Genomic DNA, 20,488 nt, shown 5'->3' with positions numbered 1-20,488 from the left:
TCCCCTTGAAAGTCTCTTCCTACTCATCTTTATTTCCTGGTTTCTTTGGCTTTCTTAAAGTCCTACCTTTTACAAGGAAACTTTTCCAATCCTCCTTAATTCTAGATAAACTCAGTATTTATCTCCATTTTATCTTAAATATATCTTGCTTTTATGTAGTTAGTTGCATGTTGTCTCCCATTAAACTGTGAGCTCCTTGAGAACAGGGACTATTTTTTGCCTTTCTTTGCATCCCCAGCACTTAGTACAGTGCCTGGCACATAGAGGATGTTTAATACATGCTTGTTAATTTGAATTGAGATTGGAAAATAGCATACTAAATTCAGGGGATTGCTAGTAGATCAGGTTAACTGGAATAAAGATTACATGAAGGAGAATAATATGAAATAATGCTGGAAATGTAGATTGAAGCCAGATCATGGAGGGTCATAAATTTTAGGCTGAGTTTCCATTTTATACAAGAGGCAATAGCTGAAGATTTATGAATATGGGAGGGGAATTGCTTAGATATGTTCCTTATGAAGATTGTTTTGGAAGTTTTATGAAAGACAGATTGGAAAAAAAATATGAGACTGGAGGCAAGAAGACCAATTAGCATGTTACTCCAATAGATTGGGCAATAGTGAAGATATGAATTAGGGTGGTGGCAGAGCAAATGGAGAGAGAAGGATGGATGCAAGAGAAGTCATGGGAGTAGAAGTAATAGGACTTAGCGACGGATTGTATATGAGGGAAAGGAAGAGTGAAAAAGAACTCCAGTGTTTTGAGCCTTAGTGCCTTGGAAGATGGAGATGTCTTCTACAGAAAGAGGGAAATTGGGAGGAGAGTTATTTTGGGGGGCAGGGCAAGGCAGATGATGGGCATGGTTTTGGACATGATGATTTGGAAGTGCCAGGTTAAGATTACCCAATAGGTAGGTGAAGATGCAGAAATGGAACTTAGGGAAAAGATTAGTGATGAACATATGGATTTGGGAGTTATCTGTACAGAGGTGATAATTGGGGGAACAAGAGGAAAAAAGAGGTCACCAGAGAAAAGAAAGTAGAGAGAGAAGAAAAGAGAGCATAGGACAGATTCTTGGTGGGGAGCGGGACATTCATATAGAGGGGACAAGGAAAGGATAAACCAGAAAAGGAGAATAGAAGCAGGCTGGTTGGAGTAGAACAGAGAAAAAAGAATGTCATAGAAGCCAACAGAGGAGGGAGTGGCTGAAAGTGTTAAATGCCACAGGTAGGTTAAGGATGAATAGGACTAAGAAAAGGCCATCAAACCTAACAACTGAGAGTCAGTTCGCGACCTTTGAGAAGGCAGCTGAAATTTAGTGCTGGAATTGGAAGCCAGATTGCCAAGGGGTTGAAGAGGAAATGAGCAGTGAGGAAATGGAAGATATAAGCATAGTCTGCTCTTTCTAACAGTTTAGGAGTGAAATGGAGGAGTGATGTGGAATGGTAACTGAGTGAATTGAAGACTGAAAGGGGAGGTTTTTTTGTAAGGGTAGAGGAGAATGTTTTTCAGTCACATGAAAAGAGTCAATAGATAAGACAAAATTAATGGGAAAGAAAGTAAATAATTGGTGAGGCAAGCTCCCGAAGGGCTTAGTAGTGGTTGGTACCAAGAACACAACTGGAGCAGTTAGCTTTAGAAAGGAAAATGGCCACGTTAAGCCTCTGTGCTGCCATAGGAGCAAAGAAGGAGAATCTGATGGCATTGTATACAGATTTTGAGGTGTGAAGGAGGAGGAATGAGAAGGCTTGTGAGGCATAGCCTGTCTTCTCGGAAAGGAAGTCCCCTTGTAGGAGAAAGTTTTCCTCACCTGTTAAATGGGGATAAAAATAGTACTTGTCTTCCAGGGTCATTGTGAGAATAAAAGTGAGATCTTTATAAAGCACTTTACAAACTTTCGAAAATTGTGTACGTGCTAGTTATTATAATTGTTGTTGTTAGAAGTTGTGCTTTTGCAAGAAGGAAGATGTAGGATCAATGAAAGTGCAATCTTGCCCAATCTCTTCCTTTTAATCAAATTCTGGATCCAGATTACTGTCCATTTCTAGGCCTCTTCAATATATACATGCTAGTGGAGTCACTTCATTGATTGCTTTCCAAATGTGTGTCATAATCTGGGCAAGAGCCATTCTTCATCAAGGATTTATTTATGTTTATAAATGCCATGGAGTCAGAATGGAGTCAGTCTAATCTCTCGAAAGATCGTTTCATCATCAAAAGAAGATTAAAATTAATTTTAACATTCTGCTTTGTGTATTAAGTGTATTTTGTTCTTTGAAAATTGATAATCCATGCATAGCATACACATGACTTAACTTTTAGTTAAGTCAAACATTAAATTATTCAGAAGGATCCTGGGGATTTACTCTTATGAATAATGGAACTTTATATTTTCCAAAGTGCAAATAGATAATAATTCAATAAAAAGTAATACTAATACCTTCCAGGCTTTATTGAAAAGGAGTGATGAATCCTCATCTTCAAAATAATGTCTGATTTCTCTCAGCATTTTTTTGAGCCAGCCTCACCCCTGCCCCAAACCCCAATACATATCTTTGCCTCCTGGCTTCCTTCAAACTTCACAATCCTCATCTTCTGTAAGAAGTCTTTCCCATTCCCCTTAATCCAAGCACCTTCCTTCTGAGATAATCTCCAATTCATCCTGCATATATCTTGTTTCTACATGGTTGTTTGCATGGTTTTTTCCTCTATCAGACAGTGAACTCCTTGAAAGCAGGGACTTTTCCCCCTTTTTTTGTTTCTCTAGTGTTTAGAACAATGCCTCACACCTAGTAAATGTTTGTTGACAAACAAAAAGGATGGAATCTGAGATTCTTTGCTGAATAGATTATAGACATGACTGTGATAGGTACTATAGAAATGCAGGCACTGGGAAAAAATGAATTAGTCTTAGAAGCTTCCTGTGGTGTGACTATCTCCGGACTCCATGTGGTTGCTGAAATGACCTTTAAATAAAGTGTAGCATTAGATTGCGTTAGAGGGGCCTTTGCAACTGTGTATTTCTCTAGAGTAAAGCTATGTTCTTTTTGACATGTTGTAATAGGGAATATTAATAGAGGAACCATCACCTGGTTAACCTACAGCCTCCAGATGTCCCTTCCTGCGATGACATTATGATATGAATGTCTTGCTGTCCCAGACAATGGGTTGTGGAAATATGAATTAATTTGTGAATAACAGCTCAAGATTTCCTGCTATCTCTTCTCCTGAAAGGCAACTACTCAATCCTCTTTTACCTAAGGAAAAACTGAAACAGAGAAAGAGTAAAATAATTTCCTGAGTTGTTGTTCAGTCATTTTGCAGTTGTGTCTGATTCTTTGTGTGTCTGACTCTTCATCTTGGGGATTTTTGGCAAAGATACTAGAGTGGTTTGCCATATTCTCTAGCTCATTTTGTAGATGAGGAACTGGGTCAAACAGGGTTAAGTGACCTGCCCAGTGTCACGTATCTAGTACGTGTCTGAGGTCACATTTGAACTCAAGACCCCTTAATCTTAGGCCTAGCACTTATCTCCCACCTTGCTGCCCCTAATTTCTTGAGTAAAACATTTATTTCACCACCAGAAGGCATTAGCCATGATCCTGGTCAATGAAAAGAAGTTAGTCCTGAAGAGTCCCAAGTATACCCTGACAGAGACCCATGAACATTGATGAGCAAAAATGATTGAGGTCATCCAAAGCCCTCAATGGTTCTCAGAGCGAATCAGGCCTACTGCTCTCTTATACCTTGGTATTACCCAAATGTATAAAAGTTACTCTGAACCAAGGAGTTCTAGGAAAGGAACAATTTAGTGCTCCTTTGAGTGAGCAAGGAATTCTAGACAATACAAAACACTTTACAACTCAGTGTTTGACTCATGTATCTACAGGGCCAGTCAGAAGCCAATGGCGGGGGGAGGGGGGAAGCTTTAGCAGTGCTATGGATCTGAACATCACAGCTCAGGGGATCTGGACATCTTGGCTCAGGCAATGGACTCCAGATGTGGGCAGATTTGGGAGAAGGCAAAAGTTCCAGTGGTCAGGATTCTCTGCTCTCTTATAACTGTCAGGGACAGAGATAGCTAACATTTACTCATTTATCTCTCTCCCTTTCTCTGTCTCTCTGACTCTCTCTCTCTCTCTCTCTCTCTCTCTCTCTCTCTCTCTCTCTCTCTCTCTAATTTATTTCTATCATAGCTAGCTCCTAACTCCTGGAGCAGAGTAGATAGGCCCAAAGCCAGCCCTGGTAAAAAGCAGCTTGCCCCCACCATGACTCCTTTGTATCCCCCTCTTCTTCAGGTGCTACTCATGGAAGGGAGGAGCTACCACAATTCAAAACAAATTGGATTTTCAGCAGATGTGCTAAGGAGGATCTCAAACCCCCACCCCACACCCAATTTGCAATTTTGATGCTTATGCTTGAGCTGCACCATCATTTACATTTACTGTCCTTTAGGAAACATTCTGTCTGCTTGAGGAAAGCAATCCAGGATGCTGCACAGTCTCCTTTTCCAAAGGGGGAAGAACAGCTGGCTTTGACACTCATAGCCTGTTGGGTTTGACATTTTCTGGCATCAGACTTAGATGGCAGACCCTGAAAGATTGCTCCTGAGGGAAATCTAAGTGGGATGGATTCATCATCCTCTCATCAATGACACCATTGTTTAACTGAAGAAAAGAGGATAAGAACAAATGGATAGCACAGGTCCTTTCCCAATATTGACTGGTCCTCATGGACCTCAACCTCACTTGCAAGGATCTTCAAAGGTTGTCAGTGAAGAAGGGACATGCTGTACAGTGAGTGACTTGGCATGACTGAACTAGGCACTTCTCTGTTGTATGATGTTATGACAAATGCCAGTGCCTTACAATACTGGCTGAAGATCAGTGATCATTAGGAAGATTGCCACTGCTTGCATTGGAGTGGTAGGCACAGATGCTCAAAACTCTGCAAAGTTTCTTTCTTTACTTTCTCTTCCCGCCTTTCCTTCTCACCCTGCTTTCCCTTCCTCCCTTTCCTCTCTCCCTCCCTTCCTTCCTTCTTTCCTTCCTTCCTTCCTTCCTTCTTTCCTTCCTTCCTTCCTTCCTTCTTTCCTTCCTTCCTTCCTTCCTTCCTTCCTTCCTTCCTTCCTTCCTTCTTCCCTCCCTTCCTTCCTTCCTTCTTTTCCTTCCTTTCTGCCTGCCTTCTTGCCTCCCTCCCTCCCTTGCTTCCCTCTTTCCTTCCTTCCTGAATAAGACATGCCCACCCCAGCAGAGGGCTTGAGTACAGCTTGTCCACAGAATCAGGCCATGCAGTCTGCAGCTTAACCATATACCTGTTCATAAGCCAACTCTAAATTAATGTAAACTTGATAATAGTTAGAAGATTTATTCAGGAAAATTTTATATTTCCACCCTGGGAGAGTAGCTCATTTCTTACCCATCAGTATGGAGCACACGGAGTTGGCTAATTACAGCTTTCTCTTCTGTGACAGGTGAGGCCTTTGCTTTTAATCAGAAATTTGAAAAGATCAGAGAGTCTTGGACTTTAGGTCTTTAAGGTAATTAACATTTAGCATATTTCCTCTTATCTGATTTTTTCTTCTGTTATAAGATCTCTAAGTATATTCAATCAATCAAGCAAGCAACTGGCATTTATTAAGTGTCTACAGTATCATGGGCCAGGCTTGGTGCTGAGGATACAAAATTTTTAAAAATGAAATATTTTGTCCTTGAATGGAGCTTCCATTCTAACAGTAGAGAACACACCCGTACATATATAGCACAGAATGTATATAAAAACATACTTAACAATTTTGACAGAAAATATATTAGAAGCTGGTTAGACTCAAGAAAGGCCCTTCCTGGCAGTTGAGTCAACCTTTTTAAAGGATTTCATATGAATTTAAAGACACAGAGGTGGATCTGGAGTATGTGGGGGACAGGTTCTATAAAAGCACAGAGACAGGAGATGGAGTGTCATATTAGGGAAAAGCAAGAAAGCAAATTTGGCTGGCCTGTAGATTGTGTTTAACAAACCTGAAAAGGTATGTTACAGCCAAAGAAATTAAAAAAAATCTTCCTGCTTTCTTCTTTGATGATCTCCCCACACCTATGCCTTTCCTGGACCTAGGTTGTCCCAGAATTCATCCCAGATGTTTGATGGATTACTCATTCAGCTTGGATGAGATGGAAATTGTCAGTTCTCTTCCTCTCTAAGAGATCATGGACCACTGGACCTTACCACCTTATCAACCTCCCTCCTACTGCCTTCTAAGGTTCTCCAGGCTTTAACATTTTTCTTGTTTCTATGACTTGGCACTAGTCTGCATCTTTAGGATTTCTGGGCCTTTTTATCTTCCCTGTGGAAGAACTTTCTTCTATATGTTGTCATCCCAATTGGAATATGAGCTCCTTGAGGGAAGGGACTGTTTTGATCTTTCTCTTCATATCCCCAGCATTCGGAACAATGCTTGGTACAAAGCAAACACTTAATAAATGCTTAACAAATAATAAAAAGGCATTGGGCAGAGCACTGGTCTTAGAGTCGGCAAAATCTGAGTTCAAATTTGTTCTCAGATACTTACTAGCTATGTGACTCTGGACACTTAATCTGTCTGCCTCAGTTTCCTCAACTCTGAAATGGAATTAATAATAGTATCTACCTCCCAGGGTTGTTGTGAGGATCAAATGAGGTAATATCTGTAAAGCACTTACTACAGTGCTTGGCATATAGTAAGCACTTAATAAATTCTTGTTCCCTTCCCTTTTATACATTCTCTCTGTGTCTCTCTCTGTCTCTGTCTCTCTCACTCTCTGTCTCTGTCTCTCTTTGTCTCTCTTCTCTCTGTCTCTCTGTCTCTCTCTTATTTTCCCCTTTCTTAAAGACCAGCCTTAACCCTAAATCACTCTCTTTCTCATTGACTGGCCAACTAGGTCCCAGGACAAGCCCTACTTGGTCTTTGGTTGGGCCCTGATTGGCCCAGAATGAATATAAATAGCAATTGGTTTTGTTTTGGCCAGAAAAAAAAAAAAACTCTGAGGGTCTTCCAAGATCACCTTTTTTGACTAGGTAAAGAGGCCATTCTCTGCTCATATCTTATTAAGCCTTAATCACTGAACAGGTGTTACCTCAGTCAAACTCAGACGTGTAAAACACATTAGCTTGCAGAGGCCAAGGTCCCCCACTACATCTCCAGTTGTCCTATTCTGTATCTTGCCACTAGACCCAGATGGCTCCAGAAGAGAAAGTAGGGCTGGTGACTTTGTAGTCTTCCATCACTTAAATCCAATTCACTTGCATGTCATGGCATGACCTGCTTGATGTCATGGGTCTTCTTTGAGAGTGGAAGGACAAACAACAACTTCCTGTGATTGGCCAAGCAGTAAAACTTAGAGAAAAACAAGACAGCAATTAAGGATTGCTAGCAAGAAATAGCACATGACTCTTAGGCTATTCACCTGTTACCACAGACTAATGACTTAAACTTTCTCCCATATATTTACACATCATAAACCCCAAACCACCATAAATCAATGGAAAATCAGAGAAAAGAGAATTATTAAAAGCACACCTTTCAAGTATTATAGGGAACAGTATTTGTCTGATGAAAAAATGCTTGGTCAACAGACAGGATGCAATGAATTCCCATGCAAGAAGAATTCAGTGTTACAATAATCTGTATTTGCAAAAATGGGAAGAAATAGTGTGTAAAAGCTCCTCTGGTTCATAGATTTGTTGAGTAGGTATCAGTCTCCACTGAATTGCTGCTCTAAGGATACATTGTGGCACAGAGGTACATAAAGTCACAGACCTTGAAAAGAACTCAGAGGGCCATCTAGTTCAACCAACTCCTTTTACAGATGAGGAAACCGAGACATAGGGTTATTAAGTGGCTTTTTGAGATCATACAGGTAGTAGTAAGTAGTGAGATTTCAGAAACCATTTATTCTCTAGATTCTCAAAAAAGCTGGAATTAATATGATAATGATAATAATCTTCCAAGGAACCTAGACTTAGTGATTAATGGTAGGAAATGCACAATACATCACTTTAGTCTATAAAAATTTATCTCCTACTGAATAACTAGCTGCAAGACAGATGACCTGGTGACTAGAGCTGTATATCAGAACCTCAATTTTTCATGCACCGACATATCCTCATACTACAAATACAGATCTCAAAACATCCTGGAGAACTCAGTCAATAAACTATAATTATACATAGACTGAATTGTTGACTACAGTTGCTCAGGCGTAATCTTGATCTTTAAATATTTAAATAATGCTTTTTTAATAGATTCCACCACACCATACCATTATTTCTAAGATATGCAAAACATAAAACTTTCAAAATGTAGAGATCTAGGTGAGATCAAAAGCATTTGGCAGCATAAGAATGTTTCCAAGTAGCTTATAGAGGATAAACTTACATCCTAATCTTTTCATTAAAGTATAAAACAAATTTATTATATCTACCCCTGTATGCATCTCTAAAATATTAAAAGTAAAGGAATAATGGCAGGGTAGTGGATTGTCCCTGGATCAATTCTATCTAAACTTTCTCTCAAAAGATAAGAGGGGGATAAGAATAGCATTTTAATAAATGCTTGCTATAGGCTTACTATGTGCCATGTACTTTGCTAAGCAGTGGGATACAAAGGAAAAGCAAATAAAAAAAATCACAAGAAATACTGTTTTCTCAAGAAGCATACATTCTAATGGGATAGGAAATGTATAAATATTTAGGTATGTATAAGACAGAATATTTGACATAAGTAATCCTAAAGAGGAAGCCACAGCTAACATTTATATAGTAGTTTACACGAAGCTTTACACACATTCTTTCATGTATTCCTTAACACAACCCTGTGTGATAAGTGCTATCACTATTTCCATTTTATAGATGAGGAAAACTGAGGCTGAGAGAGGTTAAATGCCTTGCCCATGGTTCCACAGCTAATAAATGTCTGAGGTTGGGTTCAAACTTAAGTCTAGCATTCTTCCCACTGTGTAACTTGCTTATTATTGTTAATAGGGTTAGAACGGATTGGTTCAAAACTTACCTGTCTAATAAAAAAGAACAGTGCCCTCTAATAGCCTAGAGCTTATAATCCAGAAGGTATGACCTTGTCTTCAGCCCTCAAGGAGCTCTAAGGAGAAGACTATAGAGATGCTAGTAAGAAGGATGCTAATTAATTATACCAATTAGATAAGAAATTATGGGGAGGGCTACCAAATAGCACTTTTCTCCCTCTTACCTTTCCTCCATCCTTTTGCCATCCTACTTTCCTTTCTTCAATTTTCTTTTACCTTCTTTCTCTGCCAGGTTTGGAACTGGGATATCAGTAAAATCTTCTATCAAAATAGGTACAAAAAAGCTTGAAAGAGGTAAGATAATTGTATTCTAAATGCATTATTGCTTGTGAAGTTCTATCTTCAGAATTATTGTTGAAAATTATGTCTTCAGTTTATGAAGGTGTTTTTGATGCATTTGCATATTTGTATAGAATTGAAATTTCCCTGAAAGTCCTTTCACTTGCAAGGCCTCATAAACATATTTATAAAATATTCTTTTCTCAGTCTCTCCCTCTCTCTCTCTCTCTCTCTCTCTCTCTCTCTCTCTCTCTCTCTCTCTCTGATTTTTTTTGGTATTGTCAGGCAGCCAAACATTCTATTGCACACTGCTTAAAGATGAGATTTTTGGGCTGAGAGAAGGTAGAGATAATCTTGATACCCAAGTCATCTACTTGATCAATGCTCTTTACAAGCCTTCAGTCCTGTGGTGCCTGCCCATAAGAGTGACAGCTGATAAGCAACAGAGGTATAATTTATCTTAACCTGGTAACTTCAACTAATTGAGGATAAAAAGATACTTTCTTGTCAGTTCCTATTTATCATGGTTAATGACTCCTCTTTAGCCATTTCTGTTTTATTCTCTACAGTCTAAAGATTGCTGTGGCAGAGAAAAGAGAAACAAAATAAGGTGTGAGTAGTTCTGTATTTTCCCCATTCATTATGATTATAGTGTATCTACAAAACAGTGGTATTCTTGTTCTCAGTGTAGGTACAAAGAATCATTTTGGTTGTTATTGTTTTTCTAAGCTCCTGATGCTATCTTCATAGGAATATATACCATTTAGAAATGAATTCTCATTTACTTTTCCTTGCCTCCGTATATAGAAGCAGATGTTCTAAGGCTACTTTCCCAACTTCTACTCATACTGGCAGGCTGGGTCCCCAGAGGTTGGCTGGTTACTTTCCCTTTCAGGGTTGTAGGCTTAACCTGGAGGGTGGTTTTCTTAACCTAGAGGTGGTTTTCTAATACTCTATCTTAGGAACTCCTATCTCTGTTTTCCCCATTGATTATCAGGTGATATCAATTAGTCAGCCAGACTTAATAGCTACTAGAAATACGTGTTTACCAAGCTGGCATAGTAAACAAAAGAGTTGTTTCAAAACATCCTCCCAAACCAGGAGCAAACTTTCTTACAAGTGAATTTAGAGTCCAAGACATAGTAGTCTCCAGCTTAGAGGCAAAGGGATAGCTAGTAGCTCCAGAGTGGAACTACTGATGGAAGTCCTTTTCTCCCTTTGTGAAGTCATCATGTTGTTCCCCTTCAGTAATGTATAGCTTTCTTCTGGGCTCCTTGTAGTCTTTCAAAACTACTTATTTTTAGTCTTCAACATTCACTTCCCTAAGATTTTAAGTTTCAAATTTTCTCTCCATCTCTCCCCTCCCCCACCCCAAGACTGCATGTAAATTGATATAGGCTTAACATATACATTGATATGAAACCTATTTTCACATTAGTCATGTTACAAAGAAGAATTAGAACCAATGGAAACAACCATGAGAAAGAAGAAACAAACAAAAAAAAGAGAGAAAATCAACATGCTTCAATCTGCATTCAGACTCCATAGTTCTTTTCCTGGATGTGGACAGCATTTTCTATCATGTGTCCTTTGGAGTTGTCTTGGATCCTTGCATTGCTAAGAAGATATAAGTCTATCAAAGTTAGTCATCACATCATGTGGCTGTTACTGGGTATAGTGTTCTCCTGGTTCTGCTCACTTCACTCAGCATCAATTCATATGAGTCTTTCCAGGTTTTTTCTGAAGTCCACCTACTCATCATTTCTTATAGCACAATAGTTTTCATTACACTCCTATACTACAACATGTTCAGCTGTTCCCCAACTGACAGGCATCACCTCTGTATCCAACTCTTTGCTACCACAAAAAGAGCTGCTATCAATATTTTCATGCATGTGTGTTCTTTTCCTATTTGTGTGATCTCTTTTGGATATAGACCTAGAGGTGGTATTGTGGGTCAAAGAGTATGCACAGTTTTATAGCCCTTTGTGCATAGTTCCAAATTGCTCTCCAGAATGGTTGGATCAGTTTACAACTCCACCAACAATGTATTCCAATTTACCCATATCTTCTCCAGAATTTATCATCTTCCCATTTTGTCATGCTAGCCAATCTGATATGTGTGATGTGGTACCTCAGAGTTGTTTTGATTTGCATTTCTCTAATCATTAGTGTTTTGTAGCATTGTTTCATATGACTATAGATAGCTTTAATTTCTTTCTCTGAAAACTGCCTGTTCATATCCTTTGATGATTTATCAATTGGGAAATGACCTGTATTCTTATAAATTTGACTAAGTTATCTATATGTTTTAGCAATAAGATCTTCATCAGAGACACTGGTCGTAAAAATTATTTCTCATTTTCTGCTTCCCCCTTAATCTTGGTTGCATGGGCTTTGTGCAAAAAAAAAATCTTTTCAATTTAAAGTGTTCAAAATTATCCATTTTGCATTTCATAATGTTCTCTATCTCTTGTTTGGTCATAAATTTTTCCATTCTCCATAAATCTGATAGGTAAACTATTGCTTGCTCTCCTAGTTCACTTATAGTATCAGCCTTTATATCTAAATTGTATACTCATTTTGACATGATTTTGGTATATGGTGTAAGATGTTGGTTTATGCCTAGTTTCTTCTATATTATTTTCTAGTTTTCTAATCATTTCTAAATGACTATTTGTCAAATAGTGAGTTTCTTATCCCAGAACCTGCATCCTTGTAGAGTCTTAAAGTTGCCTTTTCTCAAAGCATTTCACTCAACCTTCCAATGTAGACACTGCTGTCAGCTGCTGTAGTTCAGGGGGGCACTGCTAGGATGCCCATTGGGAGTAATAACTCTTAGTTACTATTTAGCATATTAATGAAAATCCACTAATCATTAAGTGTTTTTAATGGAAGTTATTAGTATATTCAGCTAAATCATATTTCTGTATCCATAGGTATAATCATGTAATTTTATTATTTTTATTATTAATATGATCTCTTATGCTTAGTATTCCTAACACTGAAGGGTAACTCCATGATGTAAACCCAATCTTGTCATAGAAAATGTTTTTGATAATCTTCCATTTAGTATTTTTAATCAATGTTTATTGAAGATATTTGTGTATTGGTTCACTACTTTCTTTTTTTCAGACTTACCTCTCCCTGATTTGCTTGTCAGGACTATATTTTTTCTCATAGGAGTTGGTAAAGCACCTGCTTTTTCAATTTTTGAAAAAAAAATGAGAGCTAATTACTCTTTAAATGTTTGAGTGGGTTCATTTATAAATCCTCCCAGCTTTTTTATTTTCCATTTAGAAAGAGACAAAACTGTATTAGGGTACCATCCATCAAATAAGCCACATCATAAATGTATATTGCTGTACAAAATAAATTATGGATAGCTAATAAACATTAAACAATCGATTGGCTCAAAAACATAAAAGAAAAAAAAAGCTTTTGTTGTTCAGTTCTTTCACTCGTGGCCAACTCTTCATGACCCTATTTGGGGTTTTCTTAGCAAAGATACTGGAGTGGTTTGCCATTTCCTTCTCTAGCTAATTTTACAGATGAAGAAACTGAGGCAGACAAGGTTAAGTGACTTGCCCAGGGTCACACAGCTAGTAAGTTTCTGAGGTTGGATTTGACTCTAGGCCCAGTGCATACACTGCAATACCTAGATTTCCCAAAAAAAAGCTTATCTTATTTAAAAAGTTGTGAAATACTTCTAATAGTAATAGCTCCCCACATGGTGCTGTGGAAAACATACTGGTTTAATCAGAAAAAAATGTGATTTGAATCTGTACTTTGTCTCTTACTAACTGTGTGACATGAGTTAAATCACTTATGCTTTCTAGCTGATTCCTAATCTCTAAAATCTTCCTAAATGAAGGAGCTGGACCTCTGACATCCCTTCCAGCTTTGAATCTATGATCCTATCAAGTGGAAAATAGTTTTTCAAAGTACTTTGCTTGCCCCAGGTACCTCTTTCCACCCCACCCTCTTTTCACTTCCCTTTTGTATGTTTTCCTCCATCATTAGAATGTAAGCTCTTTGAAGGCAAGGATGTCCTATTGCTTAGGCTTAGAAAGATGCCTGCTGCCTAGAAAGAGCTTAACAGCTGCTTTTTCACCTTTTACCAGATCCCCCCAACAATGATTTGCAACATCTATAAGCATTAAAGGAAATTTCTGTGTCAGTTAATTTTTGAATGCTAGAAACTTTTGAAAAAATTCTTTATTCTGTTTCTAGGATATGCTCAGTTGAATTCAGGAATTCTATTTAAGGAGATTTTTTTAAATAAAAAAGACAAAAAATTTGCTGGATAATTTTTATTTCTGATAGGCATAGAAAAAAGAAGCAAACTAGCCTGTATCGCAAAATATACTGTATTTATTTGGACAAATAAGGCATAGTTTTATACATTCAATTTAATTATAGCAAATGACCAGGCATGTTTAAAATGAGGATATTAGATTCTATTCTGAGTTGTTAAGTTACTATTTAGATATCTGATAATGACATGGCAGGACCATTCAATGGAAGATAGAACTCATGAAGTAATGGAGTTATTCACATTGAGCAAAGAGAGAAATAAAAAGGTTTATTTGTCCTTCATGCCCTTTATGTTTACATATACAGAAGAAGGATAGCAGTTATCTACTAACAGTACAGAAATGTCATGGGCACAGATTTCAACTTGATGAATTGAGAAAATGGACCTATAAACTCTTTAAACTTTTAGGATATCAATAAAATAATCAGTACAAACATTCAAAGAAGAGGATTACATAAAAACCGTGAACTTTCCATTCAGTCATTTTTTCAGTTGGGTTCAACTTTTTTTGACTCTATTTGTGCTTTTCTTGGCAAAGACACTGGAAAGATTTGCCATTTCCTTCTCCAGCTCATTTGGCAGATGAGGAACTGAGCAACAGAGGGTTAAAGGACCTGCCCAGGGTCACACAGCAAGGAAGTATATGAATCTGGATTTGAACTCAGGTGTTCCTGACTCTAGACATGGCACTCTGTCTATTGCACCCTCTAGCTGCCTATGAGCTTCTTTTACATATAGTTTTAAGAAGTTTATGTTAAATTTAACATATTTGTTTTTCTCCCCTTTTGTTCCTTTTTTGTTTTTTTTCTGTGTATTTTAAAAAAGTTTTATTGTGTTTTTTGCAATGAAATCTATCACTATCCAATAACTCTCTCTTCGCCCCCAATTGAAGTTGTTCCCTATAACAAAACAAGTAGTCAAGAGAGATAAATCAACATATTGGTCATACATCTTCAGATGTATATCTCATTTTATACCACTTGTCTCTCACTTCTCTGCCAGGAGATGGGTGAAAGCTTCTGAAATCACAACTGGGGACTGCTTTGATCACACTTAGGAAGTCTTTCAGGGTTTTTTTACATTATTGTGCTCAAAATAAATCCTAATAATATACTTTCAAAAATTAAAGTTGCCCAAATTAGCACTCATACTTCTTCCTTTTCCCCCAATGATGCAAGGAGTGGTGTCTTGCTTAATTCAAGAGACATGGATTAACAACCTTGACATTGATAAAATCACATATCTATCTTCTCTGCCCATTTGTGAAAATGGGAGCTAGGTGGTCTGCTGGCATTTGACATTGTAAGATGGAAAGTATTTTCAAAGACCAAAATTATAACATTTGTCATATTTTGAGGCAGCTAGGTGGCACAGTAGATAGGGCACAAGACCTGAATTCCAGTCTGGCCTCTAATAGTTACTATGTGACCTTGGGCAAGTTATTTAACCTCTGTCTCTATGTTTCCTCATTATAAAAATAGGGACCCATTTCCCAAAGTTGTTGTGAGCATAAGATGAAATAAGATTTGTAAATCATGTTGCAAACCTTAAAGTCCTGTAGGAATGCTAACCATTATTATCATTTTGTCTTAATGACAGAAATGTTCATTTTTCCACTCTGGATTGATAGTAACAATTCTTATATTCAAGGGCAACTGGAGGGAGAGATTTCTTTTGCCATAATATAAGCTTGCTTTTGAAAAATCAAATAAGCCAAACACAGACTTGATCCATTTATAGACCCTTAGGCTCCAGTAGAATATTCTGAAAATAAAATGATAGGGAAATGTATTATTCAATAATGGATTAACAATAGAAATGTTTCATCTAATATCTAGTGACAGCTCTATCTACAAATTTTTCAAAGAATCAATCATTCAGAACAGTAAAGTCACAAGTGTTCATTCATAGAGGAAAAGTCAAAGAAGTATTTGAAAGTTCCAAATGTGCTTGGTTGACCATTTTTCACCAAGTCATGGTTATATAGGCTTACCCCTTGTTTTTTCAATCAATATGCAAAATATAGTTGATATTTTACCTCCTTAAATATCTTTTCTCCAACAGAAACCATACTCTTTATCTACTTGGGGGCGAGGGGGAAGCTGAAAGAAAAAAGGAAATCTTCATCTCAGACAAGAGTAGTGACATTAGACTATGACCTCTGTCTTCCATAGTCATAGCAATCAGTCAACAATCACTTTTTAAAATTCCTACTATGTGCTTAAATATATAATGATATAACTATATATAAAACACATTTTAGTTTTCTTATCCTCTCTTTCAGTCTGAAAAACTCTTTGCTTTATGACTACATTGAGTTAATGTGGCCTTTTGTCTTGTAGGCTATTCTTTGTTTGATAAGAACATTTTCAAAAACTCTCAGGAATTATAGATCTTCCTTATGTCAAGCAAAGACTACTCAGACAATCACAGACAGGTGGGAGGCCCCTTTGTTCTTAAATCTTTAGCTCTGCCCTTTAAGGGGCAGTTTACATATTTTTTATTTTCATTTTTCATTTTAAAGAGAGTTTGTCAAGCTACACTTTGGTAAAGCCAGTTTAGGCCATCTATTATGTCTCAAAGCTCTCTTATTCATTCTTTATTCTTTCTTATTCATTATTATTCATTGCCTCCCAAACAGGAATCTTTTTTCCCTTTGGTTTTGCATAAATTGTGGTAAAGCGACACATACCTTATTGGTAACAGGTGTTCCATACAAAATGTTTTCATTTTGGGCAGTATCTTTAACTGAAACACAGAGAATTTATGTTAACATTTATAGTTCATTTTATAGGGAATGGACAGAGAATAAGGAAGGGAAACCTGTAAGTGATTGAAAACTTTGTCACCCAAAAGGAACTATGACATTATGAAATGTGTTGATCTATGGGTGGAAGGAAAGAGGTTACAAGATTTGTTTATCTCCTCATTGTGGCAGCAAAAAGAGGAGCCTGGCATCTCTCTTCCCCTTGGCATTAGTGTCTCCATCCTTAAGCTAGGCCCCATTTCAGTGTGAAATTAGCAATTATATCTAGCCTTTAATATTTATATTTTTATTCGTTTATTTCCCTACTATGCTATTCATAAAACAAAAAAGAAAAAAGTTGCCTTTATGACTTTCCATGAAGGCCAATGGTAGATTAGTCAATCTCTGCCTCACCTCCAAGACATGAAAAGACTACTTTCCAGTCTTTGGCTCACTATTTATTCTCTCTGTCTCTGTCTGCCTCCCTCTGTCTCTGTCTTTCTCTCTTTACATCTCCTATTCTTACTTTCCTCTCTCATGCCCATATATTTTATAGGTAGGAAATAATTTGTATTCAGAATTCCTTTGGGTGATGCAAGAAAGATGGTGGTCAATTAATTGATATTTTCCTGCCATGGCTTTTGATAGTGATGCTTCTTTACCTGACCTATACCCTAAATTTGAAGTCTTGAAAGTTCCTTCCAGCTGTTAATCCTATGATCAATTTCTATCATGCCAACATTTTTATATCTTTTTTAAAAATTTCCACAGCTGTAGGGCAGGCTTTAAATATAGAACAAAAAGATCCTCATCAAATGTCTCTGAAATGGGTGGGGGGGGGTGATAAGTATTTTGCATTGATGGAGGTGCATTTCCCTAGGAATTCTCTAAACCAATGAAATCACAGTTCCAATCTTTTAGAAAAAAGAGGCTATAGATGATCTCTAAGGTACTGACTGACCTACCCAGAACCTCTAAGATTTTACTGTTTATGTGGATTTTATAGGTGCTTCATTTGGATCAGGATTACTTCTGTCTTTAAGTTATATTGGTCTTGAGGCCAAGCATCATGTCTTGTTCATTGGGTTAGCGTCTGGTCCAGTGCTCTGTTAGTACTCCCTAAACAGTGATGGATATTGTGCTTTAGTCACTTGGCAAAACCCTGGAGGCTGAATAGAGCTAATGAAGAAGCATCACTTCTTTGTGAACTCTGCCCCACCCCTCTCAGCACCAGTAGCCCAGGCAAATTTGAACCTCAAAATCAAGGCCAGAGATAGACAAAAGTCAAGTGAAGTAGCTGAAGTGAACTTGGTGCCTCTGCAAACATCTCTACTCTCTTTCAGTATTCACTGATGATAGCCCTTTCCAAACAATACTAGAGTAACCAATGGCTGCTATTAGACCAGAGATGCTGGGGGGTGTCAAATTATTTACACTTATGGATTGGACATCTTTTTTGGATATACTTACAATCTGGATGGTGCACAATAGTGATTTTATCTGGAAAGCAAAAATAAACATGGAAATTAATATTGCTCAGTTTGTTCTGAGGGGCACAAGTGTTGGCTGTACCCTCCCCTCGCCTGCCCTGCTCTCCCCTCCCCCTTAACATCCCTGTTAGAAGTCACTTTCCCCCTTTGAATTGATTCAGAAATTTTGCATGGGATCACAAAGAAAATAATAAAATTCTAATACTAAACCACTACATTTTAAGTAGTCTTTTAATCACCCTGAGAGCAGGGACAAGGTTCTTTCTTTTTTCATTACTTATTTTTAAATGTGATTTTATCTATCATCTACCTATGTTTGTGTGTGTATGTACTGTGTATACATATATATTCATATATAACATGTGTTTATGTACATATATATGTAGTGTTTTGCAAACCTTTACGTGCTATATAAATATCAGCTATCATAGTCATCGTGATTTTGTATTCTTCCTTTCTCAGTCTTTGAACACACCAGTGCTCGATAACTGAAGGTATTCATCCCTGGTACTTATGAATTTGTCAATTTCTGGTCTTCTCCAGCACAGTTAAGGGTCATATAAGTGGTTCAGTCAGCTCTAAACATTTTATGTGAGTGGGGTCAGGGGTAAGAGTCGAGAAGCATTGGTAATAGTTGTCCTGGTAATTCATATCTGACTTTGGGAAGCATTGTGATTTGTGGGGTAAATTTAACTTCTTAATTGTGTTTCTTTAGACTAGCATTAAATTTCTTTTTCATTCGCTGAGCATGTGGTAATTACTGGCAAGGGGAGTCTTCCATAAAGCATGCTGGCATGTGTGTGAAGACAACCTGAGAAAATATGGATGGTTAAGAATAGACCATACCCATGTGATAGAGGGGGAATAGAGAGTTATGAAGCATATGAAATGAATGGTCAATGATTTAACACTGGTAATAATAACTAATTGTTAGTATGATTGCATGGCTATTGGTCATGGGACACTATAGACACAGAAGAATTAAAAACCCAGAGAACAGAAGCACATGGTGCACACACATCCTATACCTAAAGAAGAGTAGCACAGAAACTCTAGCATTAAGGATGTTGAAATTAATGTGTCAGTCACACTGCAAGAACAAGGGCTGCCTATGCATTCCATTGGTATTCACACAAAGAGATCTAGAGGAACACTCCCTAACACAGTGAATAGATCCCATGTCGAGAATTTAGAGGAGAACATGAACAAAAATTAAGCAAGAGGGGATGTCATGTGATCTGCCCTGGCAGAGGAAGTACTAACATTGATGAGTTCACAGTACCACCAAAGAGGCATGGCAGAAAGAGTCCTGGGATCTGGAGTCAGGGGACCTCGGTCTGAATACTGACTTAACCAATTACTAGCTGTGTGGCAAAACTCAATCTGTATGGATCTGAGTTTCTTCATCTGTAAGATGATGGGATTGGACTAGATGATTTCTGATGTTCCTTCCAGCCCTAAATTTATGCTCCTCTTCTCCAAATAACTAATAACTTTGCTAAGGATTTTCAGATCTATCTCTTGGGTTAAAAAATGGTAAGTAACTTTAATTTACCATAGAAGTGTTCTTCCTCTGGTCTCTTCCCAATAATGCAGTCTCGGAGCTGTCGTAACTTTTCCTTAAGCAGAAACATACCCAAATAAATGTTAATAATTGTGGTTTTGTCATGGAATAAAATGGAATGCAGAAATAGATGTTTTTTTAGTGAGTTAACTTCTGTGCTGTAGTGACACTTGAAAGGTATTCAGGAACAGAAGTAGGAACTCCCAAAACAAGGTCTGCTCTACTTCTTTCCCTTCCCTCCCTGCCCCAGATCCCAACCCACTAGGATGCAAACCAACATGCAATATGTAATTATATCTCTGATTATTTTATATTTTATACCCCCCCAAGGTTCTATCCTTGTCCCTCTTCTCCTCATTTTGTTGTCCAACTGATCACTAGCATCCAATTCTTCATGACCATGGCACACCAGGCCCTTCTATCCCCCACCATCTCTCAAAGTCTATCCAAGTTCACGTTCATTATTTCTATGACACTACTCTATACTATTTCACTTGGTGATCTCATCAGCAACCATAGATTCAATTTATCATTTCTATGAAGATGATTCTCAGACCTCTTTATCCAGCCCTAATCTCTCTCCTGATCTCTAGTCTCACATCTCCAAATGCCTTTTAAATATCTTGAACTGACATTTGAAACTCAACATGTCCCAGACTGAACTCATTATCTTTTCTTCCAATCTCTCCCCTCTTCCCGATTTCTTTATTACTGTCAGACACCACCATTGTCCCAGTCATTAGGGACACAACCTAGCTATCATCCTCAACTTCCCACTCTCTCCCACCCTTCAAATCCAATCAACCAACAATAAATTGTCATAGTAGTTTCTACTTTGTAGTAGTAGATTCTACTTTCACAGTATCTCCCACCTAGGCTCTCTTCTCTCTGTGAACACTGCTACCACCCTAGTTCAGGGTCTTATCACCTTGTACCCAGAGTATTAGAACAGTCTTCTGGTTGATTTCCTGCCTCAAGTCTCTCCCCACAATATTCCATTCTCTACTAAGTTAA

General features: G+C 37.7%; 1 protein-coding gene across 1 annotated transcript in view; it reads right to left on the bottom strand.

Annotated features, from left to right (window-relative positions):
• Positions 1–14,301: 14,301 nt before the first annotated feature.
• BANK1 (B cell scaffold protein with ankyrin repeats 1) overlaps positions 14,302–20,488 on the bottom strand; it is a 368,388-nt gene continuing 362,201 nt past the window's right edge. The window contains exons 13-17 of the mRNA XM_036764957.1: positions 19,466–19,529; positions 17,891–17,920; positions 16,367–16,422; positions 15,713–15,776; positions 14,302–15,438 (exon numbers count right to left, since the gene is read on the bottom strand). Of these exons, the coding sequence (XP_036620852.1) occupies positions 15,717–15,776; positions 16,367–16,422; positions 17,891–17,920; positions 19,466–19,529 (210 nt within the window). The 3' untranslated portion in view covers positions 14,302–15,438; positions 15,713–15,716. The remainder of the gene's footprint in view (positions 15,439–15,712; positions 15,777–16,366; positions 16,423–17,890; positions 17,921–19,465; positions 19,530–20,488) is intronic.

This window comes from Trichosurus vulpecula, chromosome 6 (genome assembly GCF_011100635.1).
Source record: "Trichosurus vulpecula isolate mTriVul1 chromosome 6, mTriVul1.pri, whole genome shotgun sequence".
NCBI lineage: Eukaryota > Metazoa > Chordata > Mammalia > Diprotodontia > Phalangeridae > Trichosurus > Trichosurus vulpecula.
The sequence above is the reverse complement of the archived record's forward strand: the minus strand, read 5'-3'. Positions and strand labels throughout refer to the sequence as shown.